General features: G+C 32.3%; 1 protein-coding gene across 1 annotated transcript in view; it reads right to left on the bottom strand.

Annotated features, from left to right (window-relative positions):
- ATRNL1 (attractin like 1) overlaps window positions 1–21,651 on the bottom strand; it is a 1,270,304-nt gene that overhangs the window by 1,165,425 nt on the left and 83,228 nt on the right. The window contains exons 6-7 of the mRNA XM_051981495.1: window positions 20,448–20,622; window positions 15,734–15,821 (exon numbers count right to left, since the gene is read on the bottom strand). Coding sequence (XP_051837455.1) covers window positions 15,734–15,821; window positions 20,448–20,622 — 263 coding nt within the window. The remainder of the gene's footprint in view (window positions 1–15,733; window positions 15,822–20,447; window positions 20,623–21,651) is intronic.

Raw genomic sequence — 21,651 nt, 5'->3', positions numbered from 1 at the left:
TAGAAACTATTATTTACAAGTTACCTACTAATTTAACTAGACTTTAAAGCCACCCAATGGAAACTCTAAATAACTGGGTTGAGACAAAGTAACATCACTGACTTTAATGGATACACTAAAAGAAAGTTGTTCCTCAGACAATTTTCAGATGATGAAATTGAAACTATTTCCACTCATATGAAGGAGTGTTCCAAATCACTATTGATCAGAGAAATGCAAATTAAGACAACTCTGAGATACCACTACACACCTGTCAGATCAGCTAAGATGACAGGGAAAAATAATAACGAATGTTGGAGGGGATGCGGGAAAACTGGGACAATGATGTATTGTTGGTGGAGTTGTGAATGAATCCAACCATTCTGGAGAGCAATCTGGAATTATGCCCAAAAAGTTACCAAACTGTGCATATCCTTTGATCCAGCAGTGTTACTTCTGGGCTTATATCCCAAAGAAATACTAAAGAAGGGAAAGGGACCTATATGTGCCAAAATGTTTGTGGCAGCCCTGTTTGTGGTGGCTAGAAACTGGAAAATGAATGGATGCCCATCAATTGGAGAATGGCTGGGTAAATTGTGGTATATGAATGTAATGGAATATTATTGTTCTGTAAGAGATCACCAGCAGGATGAATACAGAGAGGACTGGCGAGACTTACATTAACTGATGCTAAGTGAAATGAGCAGAACCATTAGGTCATTATATACTTCAACAACGATACTGTATGAGGATGTATTCTGATGGAAGTGGATTTCTTCAACAAAGAGAAGATCTAATTCAGTTCCAATTGATCAATGATGGACAGAAGCAGCTACACCCAGAAAAGGAAACTGGGAAATGAGTATAAACTGTTTGCATTTTTTGTTTTTCTTCCCAGGCTATTTTTTACCTTCTGAATCCAATTCTCCCTGTGCAACAAGAGAACTGTTCGCTTCTGCACACATATATTGCATCTAGAATATACTATAACATATTTAACATGTATAAGACTATTTGCCATCCCAGGGAGGGGATGGAGGGAGGGAAGGGAAAAATTGGGACAAAAGTGAAGGCAAGAGATAATATTGTAAAAAATTACCCAGGCATATGTTCTGTCAATAAAAAGTTATAATAAAAAAATAATAATAAAAAAGAATGTTGTTCCTAAAATTCAGAGGAAAAAAAGAAATGATTTTACTCAAGCAAAAAAAAATTCCCCATAGAAGACCTTCCCAAAATTTCATTAATGATTTTCTTCAGTCATGATAATAATAATAGTTTACATGTGCAATAAAATTCTTTACAGTTTACAAAATGCTTCATGTACAGCATCTCCCTTGTCTTCACTATACCTTGAGTTAGACAGTGGTTAAGTACTCATCCACATTTTTCAGGTGAAAAAAATGGAGCTTAGAAAGACTAAGTAAATTGTCACTATTCTGGGGCCATGCCAGAATTCACAAACTAGTCTTCTGAGGCATGCTCCATTGTTCTACAATAACAAAGCAGATTCACAATGAACTTGATTTTAGTCTTAAGTACTGACATTTGATTCATTATTAGATGGCAAGTATAATTTTTAAATGAACTAAACTGATCTCTGAAGCTATATAAATAGTTCAAAATTGGTTTTCCTATGTCCTCAAGGCTTTAATTTAGAATAAATTACTAAATTTCCCAAGTTGTAAGAAATAACAAATGGAAAAAAAGTTATTTCACAGAATAATTGCATTTCTCACAATAATAGTTAACCAAACCACACCATATATATAGACATATAAAGAAATAAAAATCTGGTTAAGCCTCATTGCTACTAAATATAGTTGTTTATTACATAGTTATAATCCTAAACTCAAATACTGGTAGAATGCCTATATAATCTATGCGTAAAATACATCCTAGCAATACAAAGTTCACTAACTGGTGTTGTATGGTTTTTCATAATAATCTCCAAAGCTATATGCAATATCTTCCCTAGGTACATCAGAATTTTGGCTCATATCTCTTGATGGATTCTTACTTTCCTAGAAAGTCCTCAGGCCAATAAAATGTCACCAAAGGGCAAAGATGGTATAGTTGTTTTTTTTTTTTAGTTTTGCCCAGTCTCCTTCTCAAAATTTACCTAAGTGCTATTTCTACTTCTTCATATAATACACTGAGGTAAAAGTTTTAATATGTTTGTCCAAGTTTTTTAGTTCCACTGCTATAAATAAGCATAATGAGTGTTAGAAAAATACTGGAAAATCTGTTCCATTTTTCAATTTGTTTGTTGACCTTCCAGTTTTATCTATAAATGTTCTACAGTTAATCAAAGTTGATTCTCATGCTAAATTTCTGACATCCTCTACCCATTGTAGTTTTCCCAGTTTTTAAGGCAAATACCAATGAATTACACACTTACTGAACACCTATGATGTTCCAAGTACAATGCTAGAGACTAGAGACATAAAATCAAAACCAAAATGACCTTTGCCCTCATGGAGTTTATATTATCTTGAAGGAAACAGCATATACACATAAACATATACAAGATATATAAAACAAAGTGGAAACAGTGATAGGATCTGTGATTTCATCACTATAGAGAATTCTTAATAAGTAAATGTTCTCTACCAAAGTGAGTTAGCACCTTCTCTGCAACTTACTACTCCCCAAGTAGTAAGAAATAACAAATGGTAAAAAGCTCCTTTACAGAAGCTCAAATAGAAAGAGGAATCAGAAAAGGACCTTTGTGGGTTTTATATTGACTTTAAAAACAAACACATATTAATGTTATCTATGTTCTATCATATTTTTATTTACTTTTAAAAATATTTCCAAATTATCTTTTAATCTGATTCAGATACCACAAGGAAGTCTACATGTTTGACACATCTGGATACTCTAATCTAGTTTATCTTTGAGTATCTTAGAATTTCTAGAAAATCCTATATAGGATAGTCTAGCTCCTCTATAATGCTCTACAGATGACTTCATTTTGCCTTTGGCTACATCTCTCTACCTGACAAGGATACCCAAATGTTTAGTGAATTGATTTCTGAGTTCACTTTTGGTGACTTGATTTTCATTGGTAAGCTTAAGTAAGAAATGAAAATAATTCATGTTAATCAACCAATATTTACTAAGCAGTAGTATGTACCAGGCCATTATGCTAAGCACTGAAGATATCCCTGCTCTCAAGGAGCTCACCATTTACTAAGGAAGATAACGTACCAAAAAACTATGTATAAATAAGCTATATTCAGGAAAAATTGAGAATAATCTCAGAAGATAGTCACTAAAATTAAGGAAGACTGAAAAAAAGAACTCTTCAGACCATATAAATTTATCTATGACTTGAAAGAAGCCTAGAAAATTAGGAAATGGAGATGAAGAAAGAGAGCATTCCAGATGAACTCTTAGTCCAGAAATAGTGCTATGTGTAAGGAACAGCAAGAAGGGTATTATCACTGGATCACCAAGTGTGTGATTGAGAAAAAGGTGTAATGAAACTGGAAATATAACAAAGGGGCAGGTTATGAAGGCAACATGTTTACCTTTCTTCAATTCTATTTTTTTTCTCCACAAATATGCTTGATAGTTTATAAATACTATAGATGCATGTAGTCTTCTTGCCTTTATCCTTTCTTTTCATGTGCTATTAATTTTTACTATTGTTAGAAACAGCTGACATCCTGAATGATCCAGTGAAATGACTCTAGCACAATTTCCATATTAGTAACCAGTCATTTACTAAAAAAAAAAATTCATTTTCATAATGCTGTGTGGTAATTTAATCTCCAACATTTTCCAGCCCCTTCTTGAATGAATAATACATCATGTAAACACAAGATTATCTCTTTAAGCATGAGGTTTCTAAGTGTACTACAAAATCATGGCCTTATCCATTTCTTAATCTTAAACTACATTTTTCAATATTTTCAACTATCCACAAGAAGGTTCACCCACAAATGTACATATTATCATCTATAAGTCTCTACTTCAATGATCAAAACATAGGAATAACTTCATCAAACCATTACTCATATTACTCCATTTCTCCCGATGTCCTTCATATCCTGATCTATTCTTTGTCCTCAATGGGACTTCCAATACCACATCCTCTCCCTTGGGAAAAGACTTCCAAGCTGTCACTCTTGCTCTGATCTTATGTTCCTCTCCATTCCCCTCATTTATCCTAGAGTTAACCAGTACAATTCTCTAACATCCTCTGTTATCAAATCTCTTGTGCTCCAGACAATCGATGATTATGTCTTCCTTACCAAACTCCAACCCTGAATTGTTTTCATCACCCACCTTCTTCACTCCTATCACATACTGATGAATGGAATTAGATAAAATCACTCAATTAGGTTTACTGGGTCCACTACAAATTTATGACATCTCATCTCTTTTGAGCCCTCACCAGTATTGTCGATCCTTTTACAACTGCAAAGCAATTCTCTATGTTAGTCTCCACAGAAGCTATCCATGATCCTTCCTTTCTCTTCTCAAGCCTCTTAGAATATCCCCTTTCCTAACCATCTTAACTCAGGACTCCAATTTAACTTTTAAATAGAAACAATTCTTCATGAACTCTTTTTTCTCCAAATATTGAATTCCCTAACATTCTTCATTCCCTTCTTCTTCACATCAGGCTCTGAAGATTTGGTACTCCTCATCAAAGCTAACCCCTTCATTATATGTACTCTTGTTCCCATGTCTTCTTGTCTATTCCAGCAGATTATCCCCACAATCACCACCAAGTTTTCTCTCTAATATTCAGTCTCTCCCTGTCTCCTAAATATTTCCCTAATGAATACAGACAAGTCAAAAACTCCCCCATTCTGAAAAAAGAACCATGACTGGATCCTACAATCTTCTGACATTATCACTCTACGGTTTTCCTCCTTCTCTTTGACAGGCAACCACTTATAAAACCTACTCACACGTGCTACTTCCTCCACTCTTCAGCTCTTCTTAACCTTGGGCAATATAACTTCTGACTTCATCTCTCAATTGAAATATTTCTGTATTTCTCAGTCCTCAATCTTTTCAATCTCTCTCTATAGTGTCTGAAACAACTGACAAGTCCCACCTCATAAATACTTTATCTTCCTTATGTTTTCATGATACTATTGTTTCCTGGTTCTCTTCTTAACTATTTGACCACTCAAATTTCTTTTGATTCACATTCATTAGCATGTTCCTTAATTATGTATGCATATCAAGACTGTCCTGGGCCCTCTTGTCATCTCTTTCTATCTCTCTCTCTCTGTATTTCTCTGTGTGTTCTCTCTGTCTGCACTCTCTGTGACTCTGTGTGTCTGTCTCTGTCTCTCTGTTTTTCTGTCTCTGTCTATCCCTGTCTAGACACTTTAAAATCTACGGGTCTAAAACTAAATTCAATATCTGTTTCCCAAAATCCAATTTTCTTTACAGCTTCCCCATTTGTGTTGAGGACTCATAAAAGTGAATTCTAGTCAGTCAAGTTCATAACTCTAGTATAAGTCTCAGTTCCTTTACTTTTCTGCATATCAAATTTATAAATAAATGACCAAACCTTGTCAATTATACCAATAAAATATATCTTATAATCGATTCTCTCTATATACTAACATTACTCATGTCTTCTATGATTAGAATGTACTTCTTCATCAACTCTGTCTTCACAATACTTTGATAGCTTCAAAACCCTGCTCAAATCGAAGTTTTAGTCAATCAATTTTCCATTCTTACTATATACTACTTTTCCTCTTGCCTAAATATAATTCAGCCAAATTATCCTTATTCCTATTGCTCCCACATAGCACTAAATCTCACACTCATTTGTCTTTGTACTAGTTATCCCCCATATCTGGTGTCATCCAAATAAAAATCATACCTGATACTCCCATCTAAATCCTGTCTTTCTTAAAGTTATTTACTTTGACATCTTCATGAAGCCTTTCCTGAAACCCCCTTCTTCTTGTACTTTCCTTGATATCAATATATTTTATATTTCATATACACTAATTTAATATATTTCATTACATATTTTCTTATGTAGTGTATATATATATATATACTTATTATAAGTATACTACATATATCATACTTGAGTACATTTCTTTCCTGATAGAATATAAGAACTTCAGAGAGGAAACTGCTTCATTTTTATCTTTGTCTCTCCTACACCAACCACAATATCTAATAATAGTAGGAACTTTAAATACTTATTGATTTTTACTAAAGAGGACATTACAGAATACAAATTGAAATCTGGAAGGCAATTCAAAGGTTGATTTTTGATATAATCATCTCATTTTATAGATGAAGCTGTTATTGACAATGTCCAAGTTTATACAAGTCATAAATTACATAGCTAAGAATCAGGACCAGAACCATGTGTTCTGATTTTGGACAAAACATTTTTTCCTCTGCACCACATTGCCCTGACCAAACTTTTTTGCATCCTACTTTTTACCCAACTTTTCACTATTACACTAAATATCATAGGATATATGTGGATTTGGTTTGAAGTATTCTTCTAAGTTCTTCAAGATGGTTTCTTTTTCTTCAAATGCTTTAACCAATGTTGGAACATGAGCTGCAATTATCTTCACGGTAACTTTCTGACTTATGATCTTCATGATCATCATAATAATACATAATAAAACTAATTGTCTTAACTCACAAAATGTAGAGGGCTGAAACTCCAAAAAGGTATGCTTGAATCAAACAACCAAGCACTTAAGGCTAATTATATATTAGATGTGAGACAATGACTCTATTAGCATATATTTAGATAAATGACTCTTCTCACAATTGATGCTTGCTGAATGCTTGGTGTTAAAATAATCATAGCCAAGGATTAGAGGGCCAGGTGAGAGAGGCAGTTGCTTGGCTGCAGGAGGAGGAAGAGAGAGGCTGGAGATTCTGAACTCCAGAATCCAGGAGAGATATTTGGAGAGCCTCGTGGCAGCTTGCCTACATCCTTCACTTCTCCCCCTAAAGACCAACTACTTTAATTCATCCTGACTCTGACTGACCCTGAAGCCCTCCAAGGAGCTAGCCTGAATTTTACAACAAAATGCTGGCTGTTATTCTTTGAGCATGCAAATAAGCCAATCTTATAAACTTTTATTTTCCTCTCTAAGAACAGTCTATGAGAAATTCTTCTATTTAATTCAATATACTTATATCTTCTGGTTTCATTTATAGTAAATCTGTCATTATTGATCATCCTGAATATATTTCTCATATTTTGTAAACCAACAATTAAATAAATGCACATTGAGGCTAAAATTTGAATGATTCTTTCTTTCTATCCTCAGCATACTTTTTTGTGCTTAAGGAAAATCTAAATGCATAAGCCAATATTCACAAATCAGAATTACCACTCATCTGGTGCCAATTCCTTAAGTATCCACATGGGGCCTAAGACTTAAACAGCTATTATAAAGCATGCTTTGCAATTTTAAAATTTTTAATTGTTGTAATTATTAAAGCAACTCAAAAGAAATATTAATTAACTCATAGCTATTCAAAATAATAAATGTACTTTGAAAATTCCAATAGCTTTGATTATTAACTGGCAACTACATACCAAAAAAATCACATTCTTTCTGTACTCAATTTTCAATTTCTTCAAATTTGTCCTCCAAATCCCTATCCAACTAAAATTGTCCTCTCAAAGTTCACTGATGATCTCCTAATTGCTAAAATCCATGATTTATTTCTGCCTTGACTTTTCTTTTAAAAAAATTATCCCATTGAACATATCCTTCTGGGTCTCTCTCAAAATACCTCACTATTGTTATTTTCTCCCAGTTCTCTAAATACTCTTTTCTGTGAAGAAGAGCTAAGCAATTTTTCTGCATATGCTGATGCTATGGGAGCAAATTAAAGTGCCAAAGCATACAAATTTCAGAGAGAATAACTTCATGTTTTCACTTTTTTTTTTACCTATAATCCTGGAACTTTTAAACTTTTTGTCTATTATGGACATATTTAGCTGCCTATCTAAAACCCAAGAACATTTTCTCAGGAAAAATGTTTTTAAATGCATCAAATAAAATGCACAGCATTAAATATATATTTGTGTACACACACACACACTGAAATACAATTAAAAAGGTTTGTGTTTGGTTTTTTTTTTTTTTTTTTGCAGTGACTTGCCCAGGGTCACACAGCTAGGAAGTGTTAAGGGTCTGAGACCAGATTTGAATTCAGGTCCTCCTGACTTCAGAGCAGGTGCTCTAACCACTGCGCCACCTAGATGCCCTCTAAAGTGGTTTTTGAAAAAAATTCATGGACCCTAATTTAATAACTCTTGTTCCATAATTTTTAATTATGCCCAAAGGGTTACAAAACTGTGCATACCCTTTGATCCAGCAATACTACTACTAGCTCTGTATCACAAAGACTTTTTTTAAAAAAGAAAATGACCTATTTGTGCAAAAATATTTATAGCTGCTCTTTTTATAGCGGCTAAGAACTCGAAACAAGGGGATGCTCTCACTTGGGAAATAGCTGAATGAATTGTGGTATATGATTATGATCGAATATTATTGTGCTCAAATAAATAACAAACAGAATGACTTCAGTAAAACCTGGAAAGACTTACATGAAATGAATCAAAGTGAAGTGAGCAGAACCAGGAAAACACTGTACACAGTACACAGTAACATTATATGATGAAGAACTGTGGATACCTTAGCTATTAGCAGCAATACAATGATCCAACACAATCTTAAAGGACTCAGGATAAAGCATCTTCTCTGCCTCCAGAGAAAGAATTTATATTGTCTGAATGCAAACAAAGGCATAATATTTTTCACTCTTTTTTTCTTTCTTGTGTTCAAATTTTCATGTACAAAATGACTAATATAAAAATGTTTTACATGTATATATATATATATGTGTGTGTGTGTGTGTGTGTGTACACTATGTCAGATTGCTTACCACATCAAGGGAGGAAGGAAAGGCAAAGATAGAACTAAAAAAAAGAATGTTTAAAAATCCATTCTGCTTACCACTATAAAAGTAATCTCTTTTCTGCATATATAATAATATTAGTAAAAAAAAAATCTGAATTACTTAACTTGGGTTATATCCCTACTCATCATGTGGAGGAGCATATTTCCTCCATCTGTATGGTTTCTCCCACTTATCACAGTTCTTCACTAGTCCCAAGCAAAAGCACCCTACATAACCATCTAAACTCTTTCAACTGTTTTCCAGTCCCCCAATCCCTGATGATTCTTACACATGGCCTCCAATACAGCTCCCAAGCATCAGTGAGCATAAAGGACAACTCCCCACTTTACCTAAAGCCTTTCTTCTATGCTAGTTAAATTCAAAACCGTCTCAACTTACTGTCCCTTTTCCTACAACACAGAGGTTTCCCAGAAATAACATATGAGTGTGCTGAGAACTCTTCTAGTTTCTTCCTACTTTGTGAATACATTTTAAACCATAGTCCTGAAATTGGAGTTACATCCTCAGACACATTTTTCTTAACTAACATCTATTAATCCCCCTGAATTTAATGGGCAGCAATGTAAAAACACCATCTATTCCTCCATGATTTTCATTTTCTTGATAAAGATTTCTAATCTTTCCTAGTGTTTTAGGTGTCTTCCTCCTGAAGCATTCCAAAATCTCTAAAGGAGTGGTAGAAAAGGTGAATAATAAGTGTGATCAAGGCTTAGCAAAGAGAAGCAAGGAAGGAATTCAAGGATCAAGGGCAGTGTTTTATTGAACTGACAACCTAAATAATCAAGACTGTGAAGAAAGAAAAGTGAGACTAGAATGAGATAAAGGGATGGAAGAACTGGAAAGAATTAAGAACCAGATGAGTAAAGATGAATAAAAAAGAGAAGACTAAGAGTATTAATATAGTGAGAGAGACAGAAAGACAAATAATTGTGATCAAAGAGGAATATGATGTCAAATTTGTGATCATTCCTAAGGATGACTGAAGTAAAGTATAAATATGGATCAGAGTTAAGGAAATTGGTGAATTAGAAAAACCAAGATATTTAAAAAGGCATTAGCATGAATGGGGGAGACACCAGGGATAATGCCAGAGTTTAGGGTAAGTATAGAGAAATACTGTGAAGCAGATGCTAGAATCACTGAGCAAAGAGAGCATTTTTTTCCAATGGTGATTAAAGACTAATTTATTATAGATTCAGAACAAATGAAGTTATTTTGTTCATTATCTTTATTCTTTTTACTGCAGGATTGATCCAATGTAATCCTGGTCCTCTTATGTTTGTCCTCTAAAATATGTGCTTTTTTGTTTTTTTCTATTTTTTTTCTAATACTGAAATGTCCTATACCATGCATGTCCAGAATAATTTGAACTCAAATGAGGTCTTATGAGTAACATAGATGAATTAATGATAATGTTTGGCTAAAAGAAAAGTAATTCAAGATAAAACTGCATAATACTTTTGCTGTAACTAAAAGCATGAATCCATATTATACACTTTTCTATAAATGCATAAAAAGTCAATAGCATCTCAATGGTAGCTCTTATGCTTTTCTAAAATAAAAAATGCAGCACTTCAACTTGAACTATAGATTGCTACTCAAAGAAGCAGGCACTGTAAGTTATTTTCATTCTTCAAAGTCAATTATATAGCTTCAATTTACTTTGCATCACCAAATCAGGGCACTCTGGCTTCATGTTCTTACTTTGGTTTGAGTTATTTCTAAGTTGGAAATGCAGTATTCTTTTTCTTAAAAATCATGTGTTTTGATTTCTTTAGTATGATACATTATAGCTAAGATACAGATCAAAAGTGCCCCCTTTAGAGTCTTTTGAATCTATCAAAATATTTGCTTAAGTTTTCTAGAATTTGAAATACTTGAAAATTTTAAAGTTTCCAAAATAACATTGATGTGGGCATCTCCAACATTGTTCCAGGACATAGTTTGTCCCTCCTCATTGCATGTGACTCTTGTATTTGCCTTGCCACAAATTCTCTATGACATGCAACCTCAGTGTGTTGGGAATCTTACTGTAGGTCTCTTAACATCCCATGGACACCAGTACAAAACTTGTATGGGTTATCTGTAATACCCTACACTAAATAAAATGCTTACCCATTTTGTTTTCCAGATAAATTATGATCCCAATTTATGCCACTTCTTGTTCATTGTAAGTCACTGTAAGTAATCTTGCAAACTGGTTGACCACATTATCTTTCAGATGGTATGATATTTTGATTCCTCTGAAATTTTAATAGCCCATAACTTGCAGTAACATAGCATTCTAAGAAGATATTAATGTCACAAATATCACGTTTTGTTCTGGGGAAAGCTTGGGATGAATAAAAGAAATATTCTGTTTCCAAGCTGCATTTCAGCCATGTTATCTATCCTACTTATTCCTGAACCTAGCTCTTGTTAGATTGCAATGTTTATACAATATATATGAAAGAGCAAGTAAATGAGATAGCAACTCAAATGTATATCAATGAACAACTTTCACCTACTCTTTTCATCTTTGGTAGATGCTTTTTTATTGCTATCATTTCCTAATGAATGAAAATACTCCATTGATTTCACAGAATTTCCCTTGTACCAAAGAAACCAACAAATTTCCCATGTCTGACGATTCAATACCTACAGTTCCTGCCACTATATTGAGACCGGATATATCAGTTACCATTTCCCTGGAGTCAGGATTGTTTTATTGATCAATTGCCTTGATCAAATTCTAAATTCTTTTGATGTTATTTTTCCTAAACACTGAGTAAAGTATTCTCTCATACAATATGCTCTATACTAGGTTATGCAAGAATTCACATGTTTCTCTGAATTCTTCATATTCATTTTTTCTTACCCAACTAAATATCACTAGTATCTTCAATTTTTGTATGAATTAGAATCAAGTCCCCTTACCACCCCTCAAATATTGTCAATGTCCCTCCTAAAATGTGATATCAACACCCAAAGTGAACAAAATACTAAAGACATGATTTAATGCTGTAGGACTGGGACAATCTCCTATCTTACATAGAACATTATGCTTTTATTAATGCAGTTTAAAATAACATTACATTTCTTGGCTATCTTGTCACATTATCAACTCTTAAGGAACTTGTAGTCTACTAAAATTCTAGGAGATTATCTTCATCAACTGCTTTCTAGAAGTCCTCCAAGTAAATGATGAAGTCCAAACTAGGGATGCTATACATAAGAAAGAGATTAGGTATAACTATATGACCAGAAATTGGTAGTTTTGATCAAGAATAGTTTAAAAGAAAATGAAAGGGAATGGTTACAACATGCTGAGATAAAACTTCAAAAACTGTATATTACAATCTAAACAATTAGAAAAATTTCAATTGCTCATGGGTAGACCAAACTAATATAATAAAAATGACAATTCTGCCTAAATTGGTCTATTTGTCCAGTGCCATAACAATCAAAGTTCTAAAAAAAGTATTTTATAGAACTAGAAAAAATAATAACAAAATTCATCTGGAAAAACAAAAGATCAAGAATATTAAGGGAATTAATGAAAAAATACAAAGATGGTGGCCTATCAATAACAAACCTAAAAATATAAAGCAGCCATCATCAAAAGCATTTGGTATTGGCTAAGAAATAGAGTGGTGAATCAGTGGAATAGATTAAATATACATGAAACAATAACCAAGCCCTATAGTAATCTAATATTTGATAAATCCCCAAATTCCAGCTTCTGGAATAAGAATTCACTATTTGACAAAAATTGCTGGGAAAATTAGAAAATAATATGTCAGAAACTCAACATAGATCTACATCTCATCCTTCATACCAAAATAAAGCCAAAATGGGTACATGATTTGGGCATAAAGGATGATACCATAAACAAATTAGGAGAACAAGGGATAATTTACCTATCAGATCTCTGGAGAAAGGAAGAATTTATGTACAAAAAAGAACTAGAGAACATTATGAAAGGCAAAATGGACAATCTGAATTACATTAAATCAAAAAGGGTTTGCACAAACAAAACTGACAGAAACAAGATTAAAAGGGAAGTACAAAGCTGGGGAAAAAATCTTTAGTCAGCATTTCTGACAAAAAGTTTTTTTAAAATATATAGCAAATTGACTCAAATTTGTAAGAATTCAAGCCATTCTCTAATTGATAAATGGTTAAAGGATTTTAATAATTTTCAGATAAAGAAATTAAAACCATTTATAGTCATATGAAAAGGTCTTCTAAATCATTATTGATTAGAAAAATGCAAATTAAAACAACTCTGAGGTACCACCTCATCCAGTTCAGATTGGCTAAGATGACAGGAAAAGATAATTACAAAAGTTGGAGGGGATGGGGGAAAAATGGGACACTAATGCATTGTTGGTGTAACTGTGAAATGATCCAACCATTCTGGAGAGCAATTTGGAACTATGCCTAAAGACATACTCTTTGATCCAGCAGTCCCACTATTGGGTCTGTATCCCAAGAAAATTATAAAGAAGGGAAAAGATGTGCAAAAAAGGTTGTAGCAGCTCTTTTTGTGGTGGCAAAGAATTGGAAAATGAATAGATGCCCATCAGTTGGGGAATAACTGAATAAGCTGTAGTATATGAAGGTAATAGAATATTATTGTTCTATAAAAAGTAATGAAAAAAACTGACTTTAGAAAGACCTGGAAAGATGTACATGAACTGAGGATGAGCAAAATAAGCAGAACCAGGAATACATTGTACATAATAACAGCAAGAATATGTGATGATCCATTATATACTTCAACAACAATACTATATGATGATCAATTCTGATGGATGTGGCCCTCTTCAACAATGAGATGAACCAAATCAGTTCCAATGGAGCAGTAATGAACTGAACCAGCTACACCCAGGGAAAGAACTCTGGGAGATGACTAAGAACCATTACATTGAATTTCCAATCCCTATATTTTTGCCCGCCTGCATTTTTGATTTCCTCCACAAGCTAATTGTACAATATTTCAGAGTCCAATTCTTTTTGTACAGCAAAATAATGGTCTGAACATGTATACTTATTTTGTATTTAATTTATACTTTAACATATTCCACATATATTGGTCAACCTGCCACCTGGGGGAGGGGATGGGGGGAAGGAGGGGAAAATTGGAACAAAAGATTTGGCAATTGTCAGTGCTGTAAAATTACCCATGCCTATATCTTGTAAATAAAAAAGCTATTAAAATTTTTTAAAAAAGAAATTCACTAACATATTTTGGCAATAAAAAAAAAGAATGTATGATGATCAATTATGAAAGATTTGGTTCTTCTCAGTGGTTCAGTAAGCTAGTGCAATCCCAATAGACTTTGGGTAGAAAATGCCATCTGCATCCAGAAAAAGAACTATGGAGATTGAATGTAAATCAACACATGCTATGTTCACTTCTGTTTTGTATTTTTTCTCTCCCATGGTTTTTCCCTTCTGTTCTGATTTTTCTCTCCCAACACAATTCATAGGGTAATACATATTAAAAATTAATTAATTAATTAAAGAAAAAAACTGGACACCATGAAGAACATCAGGATTGACTTTGAGAAGAATCCATTAGTTTTCCCCCAACAAGGGGAGAAAGTTGAAAATAACAAATAAGACTTTGTATACCATATCATGACATCTCAAGGAAATATAAGCTTCTGGAGGACTGAAATAATGTTTAATTTTGCCTTTTTGTCTCTAAACGTTTAATTCCAGTGAATAGTTCTTTGTACATACAAGGAACTTAATAAATTCTTGTTAGAGTTGGACTGGATTGGATTGGATTACTAGTATTCTGAGGAATCTGAGGAACCATGTTTTTTTAATTTTTTGTTATCCTTCTCATGGCTCCCAAGATAGTACTCTACATGAAGCAGATACTCAAAAACAAAGTATCATTCACTAACTGGAACACTAGCATTGTTCATTTAGTTCATTCAAGCCATGTTCCAATTATTCAATTCTAAAAATTTCGGAAGGGAAAAAAACACAGGAGGGGCTGAAAATTCCTAGTTACATCCAAAGAATAATATTATCTTCTCTAACTGGCTATGATTTAAAGAAATTTCTTATGTCTAATATATGAATCAGAACTCTTTCACTTTTCATATAATTTTCTGCCATCATTATGGGAAATTGTATTTCAAGCTTTTGGTAAAAAATGACACGCTAAACAGGAATAAAGGCAAAACAGATCCCTGAACTCTACTTTGCAACATTAATGGATATTTAACTTTTGTTTGAGCTATTCAATTTAGCATCAAATGCTTCTTTAAAAAAAAAAACTACATTTGTCACTAAATTCACTTCAATTGTATCTAGAGTTCAGGAATAAGAAGAACTAACTATGGAAAAAAAATATTTACTATGCTATAGGAAAGAAAAAAATTCCACTATGGAATTTCACTTTATGAAAACTAAAGAAAGTAAATTAAAATACCTGGAACTATTCAGGAAGGATGAGAAACAGATGTCACAAACTTCTCACTTAACAGTTTTTTTTCTCATAAAATTTTAAACTTGGAAAACAAGTTATTATCTTTTTCAGAGTCTAGTTTTATGAAATATAGACATGTGCCTAAAGGTAAAAGTATGTGAATTTATATTATCTGCAAGGAATTTAAGTTGCAAAAATGACAGCTCTATATCATAGACAGAATGATTTAAGGAGACCAAACACCCAGTGAATGCTGAAATATTTATTACCAATTAAAATACCTAAATTTCATGAAAACTTTATATACATACATACAATCATACATATATAAAAAGTAATTAAAAATCAAAGAGTAGTCCAAACCTGATATAAAGCAAGTGAGTGTCCATATCTCTGAAGAGGTCCTCTTGATATCGGTGCCACATTCCATATGCTGCTTTCTAAATTGTAACTAAAGGGTATTAAAAAAAAAAACAGTTTTTAACTAAAAAAAATCCATTGTTTTTATTCACTTGTATCCCAAAATAAATTAAATTTAATAACAAAAGAATAACTCAAATTTCTATGCTTGAAATTTTTATAGGGAACAAAATGAAAATGAAATTGTCCTAAGCACATAACATTCATTTTCTTAATTTAAGGAACCTCGTGCTTTACTCATATTCTTGACTGCTAGCATATGATTTACCCTGAACTCAATTGTTGGCAGATCTTAAAGCAACAGGGAAAAATCTCTAGTTTATATCCAGGTACCATATTTTCTCACCTTTAAATCAGGATGATACAGTAGGCAGAACCTAGATTTCAAGTCAGAGGACCCATTGCTCAATTTCCTGCTCTGCCATTTACCAACTATATCACTTGGGCAAGTTATTTAACCTCGATCAGCCTCAGTTTCCCTATCTATAAAATAAAAAGACTGGACTAGATAATCTTTAAGATCACTTTCAATTCTAACTATTTGTCAGTGAAATGAAAAGTATCTTTTCCACAAGAAGTTGGGGACTGACCCCAGAATAAAAATTTTATCTTGTCATTATTTTCAATTTAATCTTTATTTTAGGGCAATTTATCACATATACTTTAAATAAATTTATTGTATATTAACACATTTTACACAGACACCATTTTTTTAAAAAATGTTTCAACAGATCACTGATACAGTGTACAAAATGTTACAACCATTTTTCAATTTTTCATTGGCTAGTTTTGCCTTGGAATATTCCCATTCCATCCTGGTTCTGTCACTTTTATCCATATTGGCTAATCTTGAAAGTATAAATCAAGCTACAACTGGCACTAGTTATCACTTCTAGAAGCTACTAAAATGACTTATAGCTGAATGATATTCAGAGTAGTGAAAAGATATTTTCTGTCCATGAATTTGGTAATTACTTCTAATGTAATTCCTATAATTTTCTAATTTTCTCAAATATTACCTACCTAGCGAATAATGTTCTAGAAAGGAAAAATTAATTCATTTGTTTAAATAAGTAATGTAAAAATTTAAGATAAAAATATTTAATATTGATTTTTAAATATAACTCAAATAATGAATCCCTGGCATTTTTTTCCCAAAAACTATGCTTATTTTCATTGGTTGTTCATTTTCTTTCATTATGTCTTACTTTCTGTTTCAAGGTTAATATATTCTTATGCCTTCAGATTTATTTTACAATATATTAATAATTTTTTGAATTAATTCCACCAGTACTTTCAGTGTTTCTTTTTATTTGACCCTTAGTATCATTTATTTAGAATTCTTACTGACCACATAAATATTCCCCACACTATTTCCCTTCATCTCCAAAGGAAAAGAATTCCATTTCCTTTCATTTGATATAACACATTTTTCAATCAATTCTTTCCTTCTTCTCTATGGTGAAAGTTCTTACATCCCCCTAAATAACCGTTAATTTGACACATTATCTTACTGAATCTTCCCCTATCTAATACCTGATGTTAGAATCTTAGATTATTATAATTGGAAAGGGCCTTAGAATCCAACTCTTTAATTTTACAAAGTAAAAACCTGAGACCCAGAAAGGATATAAAATTTGTCCAACATTATACATTGTGGCAGGGCTAGGTCCAAAAACCAGGTTTTTTGATTTTTTCTAGTAAACAAATAGCTTTCCTCCTCAATATAGCAATTGTACAGAGTCACTAACTTAAAATAATAGCACCAGAAATAAAAACAAACAGTAACAACGAATTTACCTATTAATATAAGTTCCTGTATTGATCATTAATGAAGTAAAAGTAGAAAATTTCTTCTAAGAAAAAATTCCATTTTCTCTGGAAACAGTCATAGACAAATACTTATTTAAAAAAAAAAAACTTTTTAAAGTGTACATTTAAGTAATCAAAAATTTTAACTTGAAGATGCAAACTTTAGATGCAATTTTTAAAGTAATTTCATAGTAAAAACTGATCTCCATAAAAAGAGAAAAAGACCTACATGTGCAAAACTGTTTGTAGCAGCTCTTTTTGTAGTGACAAAGAACTGGAAACTGAGTGGATACCCATCAGTTAGGGAACGACTGAAGAAGTTATGGTATGTGAATGTTATGGAATATTATTGTTCTATAAGAAATGATCAGCAGCATGATTACCAAAAGGCTTGGAGAGACTTACATGAATTGATGCTAAGTGAAGTGAGTAGAACAAAGAGAATATTGTACACAGGAAGAACAAAATTATGCAATAGTCAATTCTGATGTACATGGCTCTTCAACATTGAGGTGATTCAGGCCAATTCTAATATAGTTGCGATAGAGAAAACCATTTGCATCCAAAAAAAAGGGCTATGGAGACTGCATAGTATTTTCACCTTTTTGTGGTTGTTTGCTTGTTTTTTTTCTTTCTCATTTTTCCCTTTTTGATTTTATTTTTCTTGTGCACCATGATAAATGTGGAAATATGTATAAAAGAATTACACATGTTTAACCTATATTGTTTAACCTATACTTGCTGTCTATGGGAAGGGGTGGGAAAAGGAAGGGAGAAAAATTTGGAACACAAGATTTTGCAAGGGTAAATGGTAAAAATTATATGTAGTTTGAAAAAATTTCAAAATAAATTTTGAAAATAACTTTAAAAAGCTATTATCAAAATAAAAATATATTAAAAATGAATAAAGGAAAAGTAAGATAGAAGAGAGATATTTCAAAGGAAAAAATTCCATTTTCTCTGGAAACAGTCATAGACAAATACTTATTTAAAAAAAAAAACAGTTTTTAACTAAAAAAAATCCATTGTTTTTATTCACTTGTATCCCAAAATAAATTAAATTTAATAACAAAAGAATAACTCAAATTTCTATGCTTGAAATTTTTATAGGGAACAAAATGAAAATGAAATTGTCCTAAGCACATAACATTCATTTTCTTAATTTAAGGAACCTCGTGCTTTACTCATATTCTTGACTGCTAGCATATGATTTACCCTGAACTCAATTGTTGGCAGATCTTAAAGCAACAGGGAAAAATCTCTAGTTTATATCCAGGTACCATATTTTCTCACCTTTAAATCAGGATGATACAGTAGGCAGAACCTAGATTTCAAGTCAGAGGACCCATTGCTCAATTTCCTGCTCTGCCATTTACCAACTATATCACTTGGGCAAGTTATTTAACCTCGATCAGCCTCAGTTTCCCTATCTATAAAATAAAAAGACTGGACTAGATGATCTTTAAGATCACTTTCAATTCTAACTATTTGTCAGTGAAATGAAAAGTATCTTTTCCACAAGAAGTTGGGGGCTGACCCCAGAATAAAAATTTTATCTTGTCATTATTTTCAATTTAATCTTTATTTTAGGGCAATTTATCACATATACTTTAAATAAATTTATTGTATATTAACACATTTTACACAGACACCATTTTTTTAAAAAATGTTTCAACAGATCACTGATACAGTGTACAAAATGTTACAACCATTTTTCAATTTTTCATTGGCTAGTTTTGCCTTGGAATATTCCCATTCCATCCTGGTTCTGTCACTTTTATCCATATTGGCTAATCTTGAAAGTATAAATCAAGCTACAACTGGCACTAGTTATCACTTCTAGAAGCTACTAAAATGACTTATAGCTGAATGATATTCAGAGTAGTGAAAAGATATTTTCTGTCCATGAATTTGGTAATTACTTCTAATGTAATTCCTATAATTTTCTAATTTTCTCAAATATTACCTACCTAGCGAATAATGTTCTAGAAAGGAAAAATTAATTCATTTGTTTAAATAAGTAATGTAAAAATTTAAGATAAAAATATTTAATATTGATTTTTAAATATAACTCAAATAATGAATCCCTGGCATTTTTTTCCCAAAAACTATGCTTATTTTCATTGGTTGTTCATTTTCTTTCATTATGTCTTACTTTCTGTTTCAAGGTTAATATATTCTTATGCCTTCAGATTTATTTTACAATATATTAATAATTTTTTGAATTAATTCCACCAGTACTTTCAGTGTTTCTTTTTATTTGACCCTTAGTATCATTTATTTAGAATTCTTACTGACCACATAAATATTCCCCACACTATTTCCCTTCATCTCCAAAGGAAAAGAATTCCATTTCCTTTCATTTGATATAACACATTTTTCAATCAATTCTTTCCTTCTTCTCTATGGTGAAAGTTCTTACATCCCCCTAAATAACCGTTAATTTGACACATTATCTTACTGAATCTTCCCCTATCTAATACCTGATGTTAGAATCTTAGATTATTATAACTTAAAGCTAGAATTATTTAATTCAGAAGTTAGAAAAATATCCTAATATCTTGAGAGTTTCAGGGTTTTTTTGCCCAAAATTTCAGTCTCAAATTCAAATACTGATATAATTTGGTAACTCTGATATAAACATACCAAACAAATAGAGAATCATGAAATAAACAAAATGTATGTATATCCTTCTAATTAATCTATGTCCTCAAAAAGATAAATAGTCAAAATAACTATTCACATTAGAAGTAATTTAATATGCAAAATAGGAAAGAAAATCATGTTACATAATAGAAACCTATTTCTAAACAATTAAATGTAAAATACAAGAAAGACAACTTACTTTAAGACCATTTGAAAAGAACTGTAGTTAAAAGTATATCCACCAATCACCCACATAAATTTTCCATGTAAAACTGCCTTATGTGAAGCCCGACCAACAGAAGGACTGAATGGTTTTACATTTGGAAGAATCCAGTAGGACTCCGTGGAAGGTACATTCAAAGAACAATCAGGACCTATTTTTTTAAAAAGATACCATGCAATAAAGTTTTAAATAATTGGAATACAAAACATGTATTAAAACAATTAAAATGATGAACAATCTTCACACTGATAAAATGTAATTCACAATAGCCAAGAAGGACCTTGTCTTTCCATGTTCATCATAGTCTGGGCATAATAAGCTTTTGTGCCCACTGTGGCACAGCATCTAATGATTTCCTCTAAAGGAGCATCTTTGTCTAGCCCCCATATAATTCTTTTGCAAACCTCATTGGCATTTTCCTTAGCCAAATGTTTAGTCATTATTTCTGTTGCTGCATTGTCTACAATGGTTCTTATTACAGCTGTTTGTAAACGTCCCACAAAATCTGCAAAAGGTTCATTGGGACCTTGCTCTATTTTTGTGAAAGCATTATTTCCATCTTTCTGTCCAGGGAGAGAATTCCAAGCTTTTATGGCAGCCTTAGAAATTTGCTCATAGACTGTTATGGGATAATAAATCTGTTCTGAACTCTCTGCATACTGACCTTCACCAGCTAGTTGGTCAAAAGTGATTTGTACAACAGCTCCTTTTTGCCTATTGCGTTGGGCTTGAATCCTACATAATTCATGAAACTCCGAAAGCCACAATAAATTTTGTCCCGGTTCTAGACAAGTTTTCGTTGTGGATTTCCAGTCATTCGGGGTTAGGATTTCATTAGACAAATTATCCAGTAACATCTTCACATAAGATGATGTAGCCCCATAAAGAGTGCAACCCTTTTTCAAATCTTTAATTTTTCCCAAATTAAAAGGAGTGTATTTTCTCTCTTTTTGACCTGAGGAGTTGAGCTCTTCAATCACAGGATAGGCATTTATAAAATCAGATATATCTTCTCCTTCATTTTTTGCTTTAATTAATGCTTTTTCTAATCTTGTCAAATTCTGCTTTACAGGAGAAGCTGACTGTGTTTCTGTCTCTCTCCCTCCCCCTTGTTCCACCCATGAAGGGTTAATTGCGGGGGGAGGGTCATGAGATGTGGAATCACCTAATTCCTCCTGCT

The sequence above is a fragment of the Antechinus flavipes genome, chromosome 2 (genome assembly GCF_016432865.1).
Source record: "Antechinus flavipes isolate AdamAnt ecotype Samford, QLD, Australia chromosome 2, AdamAnt_v2, whole genome shotgun sequence".
Lineage (NCBI taxonomy): Eukaryota > Metazoa > Chordata > Mammalia > Dasyuromorphia > Dasyuridae > Antechinus > Antechinus flavipes.
The sequence above is the reverse complement of the archived record's forward strand: the minus strand, read 5'-3'. Positions and strand labels throughout refer to the sequence as shown.